Consider the following 12164-nt stretch of genomic DNA (forward strand, 5'->3'; position numbering starts at 1 on the left):
GTTTTCGTCCTTAGGCAACCGGCTCGAGCCTCAAATAGCAAGGCACTGCCCTTTGTGTTATCGTACAGATTTTCCCTTCTAATTTCTTCTTCTCATTCTTGTAAATCTCCATTGTCCTTTTCGTTTCCATTCTTTGCATCCAATTCACGGTGGACAGAACAGCGCCCTCTGCTGTCCATTCTTTAAAGTTCCGCTTTGCTCGTTGATTTTCAAGTACGAAGCCGTATGCCGAGCTTAAATTCAAGTGCGTTTGCAAGGAGTCTAGTTTTATTTGCTTCTTAATTAAGGATTTTTAAAGTAAAATTGAAAGAGCAATATGGCCTGTCGAGATGAGTCATCTTGTATTACTTGCACGTCAAATCGCAATGTCCAGGTAGCTATAATTGAAAATATTCACTAATTATATAACTTTTTAATTGTTCATAATTTAGCAGCGCAAATAACAGACTCAAACGGAAAATGAGGAACCACACGATCGCAATCTGTGGCTGTTATTTTCGCTGCTACATAGCGAACGTAATTCTACTCGCCCAATTTTGTATTCTTTTAACTGTTCACTTTATGTTACGTTACGTGGTAACTTGTGAAATTAAGCGGTTGTGGTGATGCTTGCTTAGCGGAACTCGCAATACTAGCACCAATTTTGACATTGCGTCTCCAAAATAAGACACGAAATATGTTGGCGTTCCTGTTAACAACTTTAATATTGCAAGAGCCGCCCTCTAAGTTGCATATGTTAACACATTTTGGGGACTGATATCTCGAAAGCGATGCTAGTCTGCATATATATGACGTCACTACGTCTTGGTTTCAATTTCGCAATTTCAATTGGTGAGTAATTAACAGCGAAACTTTTTCATCAGCTGCATGGCCATTTCAATTTGTCGAGCAGGTGATGTCTGCCTCATTGTATAACCCACCTGAAAAGACCAAACTGCGGCATCTTTCACCGGCGAGGCTGAAAAAAATCTTATAAAAAGAGTACACAGGGCGGTATCGCTCGCAGTGACATGGAAATGTCGTACCTTAATTAAGATACATGCAAACATGCAATCGCTCCATGCAACGAGCGCTTGCATGTTTGCATGTATCCGCGCGATGGGTACATTGAAACGACATTGTTTGTTTTACAGACAGCGTACGATATGAATACACTGAAATGCTTCTTCCACGTAAAAAAAAATAATAATGATAATAGACGCTCGGCGAGCTCCTTTGCGACGACCACACACAGTGGCCGTGCATTGTACTTTGTGAAATCACGGTGTATGTAAAGTGCTCTGTGTTTGCCCAGGACCAGTAATCTGGCAGTTTCCAACTTCCCTTATTTTGTAAGCACTTCTAGAAAATTCCAGGAGTGCGAGCGCCGGCAACCAAACTATGAGTTCATCTTCATAGTTATCCCTCGTAACACATCAGAGGTGCGGATCCTGGCAGATGGCTCCACAGTAGGTCCTCGCGCCCAATATATTGTTGTAATTTAATAGAATATGTTGCTGAGCTGGTTGGTCTATTCTTGCGTGTAATAATAAGCGCCAACTTTGGACGGGACAGTGACGCGGGACAGTGAGACGGGACGCCTGTCCCTTGTCTATCCCGTCTCAAGTTTGCGCTTATTATTACACGCAGTATTGTTGTATTCACTGCACCCCAGTTAAAGCTCCGTAGTAACCCCCACTAATCCTGGCTGCAACTTCGTTGCAATGGCTATCCATCCAGCGGCCGCGCTCGACGCGGATATGTCGGTCACTCGTATATTTAAGGATATATACATGCCCGTTGTGGCACCTAGCTCGGCGCATCCATTCTTGGAGATTGGCCTAGAACGAGTATACACCAGTATCACATACGCAGTGACGAAGTTGTCTGTTCGAGGACATATACTGAGTGGCACGTATACCCAGTGAATCAAGTTGTCTACATAGACCGACAGCAGCCAGTAGCCCATGCACGTTAGCTGCTCGGCAAGACAGCAGCCAGCACTTACTTAGTGGCCCAAGCTAGCAGACAACTTGGGTCACGCGGTATATGAAACAGGTTAGATGCAAACCGCAAACTAGACAGCACACACATCACGAATCGGCCGGTGTGCATGATGTACAGCCACCGTCATACTTAGCCCGAATGCGCCTTCTTCATTCTACTGCGCGGGGTGCTATCTGAATGGGTTGCCTTGAATTTCCTATAGCTTAATGCACATTCTTTCCAAAACACCTACTGTTTGCTCCTTACAAGCAGTGTTTGTCTAAGTTAAACCGCTAGAAATGTCTTTTCTATATTCGTATCAAGTCTGACGGTGGCTGTATACATGAACAACATGATGTAACCACATGATGCATCATGCAAGCTGGCCAGCTTCACACACTCTTCACCGTTTCTGTTGCAACGCATACGTCAAAGGAATTCCTTAGCAGTGTGTGAGCGTCGCAACCGCAAGCAGTAGAAACACGTTTTGCAACCTCCATTCAGTGCTCCTCTGCAGTGTATACTAGAATATATTCTAGTGCACGTAACACGCCGATGACTCTTCCCGCCAAAATTTGCCTTGTATGGCTGGTATACTTGGGTAACATCGCTGTTGCGTGGTTCCAGAATTATAGAGCTTTGGTATATCGTAGGCGTACCACACATAGGCGTGCCACAGTACCGGGAAACCTATCAACATCGGTGCAGGTGGCGATTAACGCGGAAGAAACGTTTTCGCGCTTCACGTCTATTCTCTTCAAAAAAGATGCAAAGATATATTCGTAGTACACCGGCCGCTGCCGACACGTTTACGCCGAGGGGTGTAAACACAGCATATCGTCGTGTGCTTTCCTGACGCAGTTGTCATGTTCGTACAGAAATCGAACTTGACTCATTGTGATGAGAGTTTGAGAGCTTATATATAGTTCAACATGCAGAGCGTCACAGGATGTCACCATCACATATAGTTTAGCGTCTATACACTTCCGGTATGCGTTTAAGTCTTTCTATTTATTTATTTATTTACTTTATATTTTTGGCAACGTTTACATATTGAGTAATAATCTTCCCCACAATGGCGCGAATTCATCATGGGTAAAAGGCTGCCGCGAGACCACGCACCAATCTGGCTGACCAGACTCGTCACACGTTCACGGTAACGCCATGGTATCGAAGTACGCAGCACTGGGTAGCGGTCATCAACGTCAATCCCGCGAAAATTACGTGCAATACGGTACGCCTCATGAAGCCGGTAAATGACATCTTTTACAAATTTTCTCTTTTCTGTGTCGGATTGGATCACAACTGTTGCTGTCTCTTGACGGATCATATAGCCACATGAGGCAATGTTCAGGTATTTACCGGATAAGATGCTAAAATGTCAACCGCTGTACCTTCTGTTACATGCATGGCTTCCCTCCAGGCGCTGTCTGTAATTGCTTTGCTCGGATGACCAGATGAGCGTGGTAAACTTACCGAGGTCTGGTCCTTGATGCCTCCCGACGCCAATGCGGCACCGGGAAAACGCGTAAAAGAGAGAGAAACAAGGAGACGTGGCTGACGATACGTGTTTTTTTTTTTTTTTCTTTCACAGTCACCCCAACATTTCCCACACACGCACACACAAACACGCACAACAACAGCTAAGGGACAGGCTACCCCGCTTCTCACATCGTGACAGCGGCTCCAGACCAATCTGAGTTCTGTGAGCATTAATTTTGCGTTGGAGTACGCTGCGCCGATCACGTTATAGCGCGGAGTTCAAGTCTTTGCGGAAGCACCGCGATGAGTTCCACACACACCGTCGCAACGCGCGACAGTTCACCGGGACGTCGTCCATGGTCACGTCTCGGCACACAAGTCACCTAGCCGTGGGCACTGTCGTCTGCTTTGCTCAGATGTGTCGTCTGCATACAGGGACTTGTCGTCGGCTTTGCATTTCGACGTCTTCAGCTGTGCGTTTACAGTTGTTGCTTTGACCGGTAAGGTGCGCAACAGATATGCAAAACGGAGCCTTGCGTACCGAACCATCGTACGGGTTGTTATAGAGGTTAATTGTTAGAGACGCCGCCATATGAAATGGAAAGTCGTCTGCTTTAGTACAGATAAGACTATCTCTGCTCAAGCGGCAGTCCACACAAACTGCGACACAAGTCGAAGCTGTTTTTTTTTTATTTTACATTGTTTTAATTAAGCTTGTTTGGAGACCACGACCGACCTATAGCGACTTCAAGGTGAGCCTCTGTAGGCTTTTGATGAACTTTGGTGCACTCTTTCCACACAGACGTACCATTCCTCATGTCTCGATCGTTGAGGAAAATCCCACAAAAGCCGCGTCAACAGTTCTGATCGAGTAGACCATCTGACCGCGACCTCCAAGGATGCTCGCCCGCGCAGGAAGCACGGGTCTGCGGCGGGAATGAGCGAGTTGTGGTCCCGCCTACCATTTATCAGTCTCACTGTATATGGATAAACTAAGACGTCATTTCTGCCCCAGCTTTAACAATTTTTCTGTGTACAAATCACGAGAGGAGCACGACAAGCGTCGCTCGGAGAAAGTGGAGGATTGGCGGAAACTGTGAATGTTCCTGCCGGTGTATCCTCCCGTCAGAAACTCTTCGTACGAACGAGCATTTGAGTGATCTTGGCTATGCTGAACAGTCTATTGCATGCGCGGATCTTGCGCATGCATTCGTTCCATGTTCACATGCTTTCTGGTACACAGACATTTCGGCACACGGAGGTGGATTCAATGCCTTTTCATTACGTGACATCATTATTATACTTTTGGGACGGGGGGAGTAAGTGCAAACTTCGCTATCGCACTGATCATTATCGTGGCTGACCGACTCCCACCCTTACCACAGATATTCAGATACAACTGCAAGCATTATTTGGTAGTATATGCGCGTATATGCCGGTCGGGGGGGGGGGGGGGGGGGCTGTTGAGAAGTTTAACTGATAATGCAGCGCATGAAGTTTATGCAACTTGTGCTGCTTTTCTCTCTGACAGAATGTGTCATGTGTGATGGTGCATACGGTTCGTATTCTTTCGTGTGGAACAAGTATGCGTCCGAAAACACCTGAACCCGCACTTTCTTGCAACCGCGGTTGCATTCCACGTCAATATAACGATCCTTGTTTTTTTCTTCAGCTTCGTTCTCAGCGCGCTTTGCTTTACGATTGACGCAACGACGTAGAGGCTGGAACAACAGATACTTCATACTCTGTAAACTAATTCACAAGGGTGTAAATATCGGTATATAAATCACGCCCTCACACCCGCAAGAGTGTGAGTTATAGACCGCTTTACACTCTTATGCACCCTTAAGGGTGTAAATTATTTTACGATGTACTAAAAGACCTACAGCGCCCAGAAAGATAACATGAAGGTACAAGTCGTAAGCACTGACCTCTTGACACATTGGTAACTCAGACTTGACCGATCGAACTGGTTTGACAGCCAAAACAACATGTCTACAGACTGCGCTGCTGTGGAGGACTAACTTGGCTATCTAGATTATTATTATTTTTTTTCACAAGGGAAGGCTAGGAGGAGTTCCACACGATGGAGCAGCCGGAAGCGCAGTCTGGGTTGCAACCGCGAGGCCACCCTGTATGAATGAGTCCCACGGCGCGCACAGCCGAGCGCCATTTCACCAACACTTGTTGTGCATTGATGCCCACAGATATACCTACATGCATGTAGGAGTCCACAGCTTATCCGCGTCGACACGTCCGGCACGAAATTCATGGTATACGTGTCTTCCGGTGATCGAGGCGTACAATGCATTTTGATTTTTCTAAAACAAAATCCCGTACAGCTACATATAATAGTTCAGCTATACGGTCTTCCTTACTCGTCGTCTCTCTGCGCGCTGTATTTCTTGCAGTACATAGTATATATGACGTATCGGTGGCCATCTAGTCCGCCCATCTCCCTGGAGTTCATGATCCGCGCTGGTCCATCCATCAGCGTTCGCCTTCGTCGAGTGAAAACAACGTTTCTCGCTAATTGAAAGCCCGCGCGCTCGTCTTCGACGCAGTGGCTAATGGTGCGAGCCGCCGTCCGCCGGCCTTCCCCCGGGACGTCCCGTCAGCGGCTGCCGGGCCGGCCAGCACGCCCGGGACTGCGGGGGACCACCTCCTCGCCCACGCGCTCAACCCGGGAAGTCAGTTAGCCTTTTTTAGGCGGCGGCGCTTCGCAGCGTGCCCTTATATGCGGCGGGACAGCGGTTCGCGCAATAACGATCGCGTATAGAAGGGCTCAGTTGTCTCTCCGGAGCAGCGGGTATACCACCGTCATAAGGTGTAAGGGAACAGATGAGGTGCCAACAGCGAGGCTCGCAAGAGCGAAATGAAAGATGTCACAAAGCAGACGCGATAAAACAGACGCATTCACTGTGTGCGACAAAGGAACAGTCGCGTACTATCGCCACCTGCGCTTACACTCTATACTATCAGACGAGGGCGAGTGGTTGTGGTTCGTACTATTATACTGCACAGGGTGGCGGGGAGGGGGTCTCGCTTCAGAAACAAAAGCAGCGGGCCGCTAGTCGCGGCCAAGTGAAGCGCAACCGCTGTCGGATGGACCCTCTCGCGCGCGGCGGCGGCCAAGCCGAGGGTCGTCCGTCATCGTTAGGCCTAACGCGATTTGGAGGCCGCTGCGGATGGACTGCGCCCTGCCTTGCCGAGCGGGCGGCAGCCCCCCCACACCCGCCGCCGTCTTCGTCGCCGTCGTCGCGCCGGGGGTGAGTGCGGCTGGCCACACGGACCGCTCTGCGGCGGCGCCTAATCCAATCAGCGTGCGGCCGCTACCAGATCGTCATCGGGGTGCAGGAGATGCGCTCGACTCCATTTTTTTTTTTTTTTTTCATGCTCTCTCTCTCTCCACGTTGGGAGTGAAAGGGGGGTGTCCGGTGAATCCACGAAGCCTCTTTTCTCTCGCTGTCGGTTGCGTTCTCTCTGCGCACTCTCCCTTCCCGGGGGAGAGATCTCCATCGCCTCCGCGGATGCCTCTCTCTCACCGCCATTGTCTCTGCGAGATCTCTCCCTCCTTTCTCGGAGCGGGGGTTTCGGTCGGTCGGTCGTGGTCCGTGGCGCTAATTCAATCGGCGCCCTGACCGACTGACTCATGGCGCCAGGTGAGGCGACGCCGCGCTTTCTCCCCCGGGGTGTGTGGGACAGGTGAGCGCGGTCACGCGAACAGGGCGTCGATGGAGTGCTGCAGCCGGGCGCTGTGCTCGCGCGCCCGCAGCCGCAGCGCCGCGATGCTGTGCGTCCGCAGGTCCTGGCTCACGGCGCCGCCGGACGCCGTCGCTGAGCCTGCAACGACACCGACACTGAAGGGGCACCGTTGGAGAAATGTTGCGCGCGCTCTCAAAGAACACGTTAATCGCGGAAGTTTCAGCACGACGCCATTGCACAGTCACGGACAAATGAAACGCGAACAGGAAACTAGAGGGTAGAGCATTTTTTGCTATTATCTCGAGAGCACTATCGTTCATCGTTACTCATCCGGTCGCCAAATATCGCATATATATATATATATAGACCCCACACTAAGGGTGCAAGCTGAAATCAGTCTTGATGTTATAGGTAAAAGAGATAGCAAAAATGAAAGAACGTGTTTTAGTTAGGCGCAACTCGTTCGTATTACCATTGTCCACGATAGATGATGCTATAGTGCGATCAACAGCCAAGTATTCTTCCGGGTGGTTTATCAAAGATTATGTTAAAGGACTCGAGTTTCTTTGTCGCTAAATAATAGCGAGTACAACTGTTGAGAATTGCTGTCGAGAATGAAATAAAATGCCTGTCAAAGCCCGCTAATTCTCCCAACCCCTTTTGATTTGGCACACCATTTATGGGCATTTAAATCAAGCTGACAATAATATACATCTTAACGTGCATTTTCAACAAAGAAGACAGAAGGCTTAAGAGCACCTATCTTATATAGCCCACAGACAAGCTACCACGCATAAAAATACATAACAAAACCTAACGATAAAGTGATACTAAAATCAGAAAACACAGAAATGAATGTATTATAATGACAACCTTGCAACTTGAATTAAGTTTCACAGCAGATCACTTTTTCACCTCAGATCACTATTAAATCGACAGTGGGCACTCCCTTGAGCAAAATTATACATACGGACCAGGCATACGGCGATAAAGCCGATTTTCTTCTCCGCCTATGAATGTAATTTAAAATTGAGAAATGAAGTCAAGACTTAACATTTCGAACTTTCCGGCGCACTTCTCAATTTTAGTTTCTGCGTCCCCTGTCAAAAAATCTCACGACACACATGCCACATATCCAATAATCTCGTACGGTCGTATGAGGACGCATATGTTTCATATGTGTTCTCATATGATCATACAAGATCATGAGTCATATGAACATGATGTAGCAATATGAGCCGTATGAACGTTTTTTGCTAGGGTCTGAATTAGGAATACATTCAATTTTGTTCAGCGACCTTGTGGTCCGTATGCTTTTGCAATCACGTGCACTACATAGTATATGTGCCTTCAGGACCAGGGCATCTCCTCAACGAGTGCGTGCTGACCTGCCGGCGAGAGGGCAGATGGCGTCCCCGGAGGAGGAGGGCTCGGTCTGGACGACGTCGTTGACGTCGGAGGAGCAGCGGGCGGCGACGATGGCGCCGACGACGGTGGCGTCGACGACAGCGCCTGGGGACTGGCCGTGTCCCGGCCAGTCCTTGCGTGGCCGCCCGCGCCCGTCAGCGCCTTGGACGACGGCGCAGACGAAGGAGGAGGTGGAGGCGAGGATGGGGCCGTGCTGTCGCTGCCGCCACAATCCTGTCCCTTGAGCTTCTCGGCCGCTTCGAGAGACTTGCGGTGCATGCCTGCGTCAACGAGGCGGCAGCACGAGGCTAGGCTCCGTCAGCGCCGCTGCTACGTGTGTACACGCCAGGGTACGCGTTCATCTATCTATCTATCTATCTATCTATCTATCTATCTATCTATCTATCTATCTATCTATCTATCTATCTATCTATCTATCTATCTATCTATCTATCTATCTATCTATCTATCTATCTATCTATCTATCTATCTATCTATCTATCTATCTATCTATCTATCTATCTATCTATCTATCTATCTATCTATCTATCTATCTATCTATCTATCTATCTATCTATCTATCTATCTTTCTTTCTTTCTTTCTTTCTTTCTTTCTTTCTTTCTTTCTTTCTTCTTTCTTCTTTCTTTCTTTCTTTCTTTCTTTCTTTCGTAGTGTGTTAAGCTAGCTAGCTAGCCATATACGTATATCTTAGCGCATTTAGTTTGGTATTCGTCAAGACGACCAAGGCGCAATAACGTGCACATAATACGAGGTAGTTCTTCGAAATTTTGCCGTTCAGTTCGTATGATATACTAATACCAAAGCTTTCATCGGTCTAAGTGTTTTGCGGTCTCCATTGACCAAAAAAGCAAAACAAGAAAGCAATTGTTTGTAGTCGTGTTATTCAAGGATCAGTTTCATTTCTCCCTTTCTATTTTGCGGTCCGATAATTGCCCCTCGTAGAATTGGGTTCGTATTGTACGTGGTGTGTTACGGTACGCATACTTCCTGATGTAATCTTATAGCAGAAGATGCATTTTAAAAGACCACAGAGGATGTTCCGAAATACCCGATATAGTTAATTATTCCCGTGAAGATATCCCTTACTTCGTACCTCTTTTCACGTGCACCAAAGAAAGCAGGAAATTATTATTTTTTATGTACCGATATATCTTTTAGCTTGTTCGCATACAAAGTACTAGTTGTTCAAAATTATGCATTTCAAGTCATGTGAAACATCGTGTAAATTACACCTAGACTTGCTCGCGCACATCCGAGTAAATTTCATGGCTCTTGTACATGAGCAGGGACTAGCTGCAATGCCGCAAAAACAAAAACGCTCTACTGCAACAATGCTGATTATTGGATTCACTAGTGCAGAAGCATGTAAAATAATGCAGCGCATAGGGCGAGGCCACAGTTAATAGACAATGAAGACACCACAGTGCGTCTAGTGCATCCTCGTCTTACGCACTGCAGTTTCCCTGTTACGTCCATAAAGGTAAGTAGACAGTATCGGGAGAGGTCACTGTCCCGCAATAGAGACAACACATATTTAACTGATGCTCATAATGACGGTGCAGTTCTGTCTTATAAAAAAGAAGAAAAATAACTTGCCGCCTGATTCTCATTGAGACAATTCTGCGTTCTTTCTTTTCTTTTCTTTTTTTTTTTTTGACAAGGTTTTTTTCACCACATTATAAGTAATACTGCGGGAAAGCTAGATTGCAAGGAATTGCTGTCACGCTGAGAAACCGACGTTTCCAAACCGCTTTCTCCACCCGATCTTTTACCTCTTAACGCTGTAATAAAATTTAATACTACTACTGCTATACTACTACTTGCCGGCTCAGATGAGACAAGATGACATTACTGTAAGTGTAGAATGCGCATTATCGAGGCAGTAGTAGAAAAAATATCGACTAGTGCTTACTGCTCGTTGTCAACGTGTACTTTACTCCTATCGAGTACTACGGAGCTGGGTTTGGCCATCCCTTTCTTCGGGACTTGCCCTTAATAATTGCTTGGAACGACTACCAAGGCTTGAGTTGACTGCCACTGAACTTGTCCGACAGCACATCTAGCTCAGTAATATATAGGTGAGCACTATTCCACTGCACTCTCATAACGCCCAGCGACCGGTCACTTTTGACGCCCCAATGGACATTATTGTCACTTGCTCGCTCTTGATTGGCTCCGATTACAGGTCATGTCTTTAACATGGTGAACATGGCGCATTTCTGGCTCCTGCAATCGCTTCTGGCGTTTGCAGTGCGCGAAAGCATGGTCTTCGAGATTTGCTTAGGGTAGAGTACACGGCCGAGAGGTATTGCGTACCGAGCAGCCAGGGCGCGCACGAGGAGACGTCGTCACCGCTCTCCTTGGCGCTTCGCAGGATAGACTCCGGCAGCGGCAGCGAGTGGCGCACCATGGCGCCATACAGGCCGTACTCGGCCATGATGGTCGACTTGCCCCAGCATTTCTCCGTCTTGCGCCACTTGGCGCGCCGGTTCTGGAACCACACCTGCGCCGAGAAACAATGACGCGCACAAGGATTGCTTTAGCATAAACGGCGACACACTCAGTGACGTGACGGAATCGTCTGGGACCCGTATGCGAAGGACCCGTATGCACATATTTCTTTGTGTTCCGTCCTCACAGCGATCCAGTTTCACAATGATGAAATACCAACGAGCCCATCATATACGGCATCGTCTGCTCACTGTTCACATAGCAGACGATGCCACTGCTACCAGCATAGCACCGCATATTAGCACACCATCTGTAGACCTTTTTTGATTGGCTGGTCGCCAGCTCTCCATAGCTTCCACAACACTGCGCCGCGTTAGTGAGACGGAGTTTATAGCCGCGTGCGGCGCTATTCGAGAGCCCTTAAAAAGCCAGGAACCGCCAGAGTTACTTAAAAATCTCTCGCTTCTTTCCTTGGTTGTTATTCTTGCTCGTTCCCGTAGACGGCGCTTCGTGCCCTCCCCCTCCTCATCTCCGTGTGCAGAACCGTATAAACAACAGCGAGCGCGCCGACAACGAGGAGCGACGCCCAATTAGGCTAATGGGGCGGCTCGTTAGTGCCTCGCTCACAGGATTCGGTTACGCCCTCCATCCTCCTACCGTGCGCTCGCTCGCTTCGAGGGGGCCACCGCGACCTGTAATGAGGATAGTGTTTCCAGCCACGAGGCACGTTTTTTTGGAACCCGGCGCCTAAACCGAGCGCGCGCTGCGTTCCTCGGTATCGCTCTTTGCCCAAGTGAGCGAAGTATATAGTGCTACAAGTTTGAGCCACGTGCTCAAAATAGCAAAGGAAATTCGCTCGGAAAGAAAGAAACACGCTGCTGGAGCTTGAAGCTGTCTCTCCAGATAACAGAAAGACTCATCAGACATGGTTTACTGGAGAGAAACGCAAAGTCACAACGTGCAGCTGTCGCTCGGTCTTGCTCGTATTCTACATCAGCGAAGATTCTGCTACAGCAGAAATAACTTGCAAATAGGAAAAAAAAATATGGGACACACGAAAGGACGTCCCAGAGAAAAACAGGCGCACAATGCGTTCTTCCGCCCTCACAAGTATTTTTCATACTGGTATACC

General features: G+C 48.0%; 1 protein-coding gene across 1 annotated transcript in view; it reads right to left on the bottom strand.

Annotated features, from left to right (window-relative positions):
* Positions 1–3549: 3549 nt before the first annotated feature.
* Positions 3550–12164, bottom strand: part of LOC119463917 (visual system homeobox 1-like) — a 77721-nt gene continuing 69106 nt past the window's right edge. Inside the window, exons 4-6 of the mRNA XM_037724739.2 lie at positions 10898–11084; positions 8541–8840; positions 3550–7290 (exon numbers count right to left, since the gene is read on the bottom strand). Of these exons, the coding sequence (XP_037580667.1) occupies positions 7163–7290; positions 8541–8840; positions 10898–11084 (615 nt within the window). The 3' untranslated portion in view covers positions 3550–7162. The remainder of the gene's footprint in view (positions 7291–8540; positions 8841–10897; positions 11085–12164) is intronic.

Source organism: Dermacentor silvarum, chromosome 9 (assembly GCF_013339745.2).
Source record: "Dermacentor silvarum isolate Dsil-2018 chromosome 9, BIME_Dsil_1.4, whole genome shotgun sequence".
NCBI lineage: Eukaryota > Metazoa > Arthropoda > Arachnida > Ixodida > Ixodidae > Dermacentor > Dermacentor silvarum.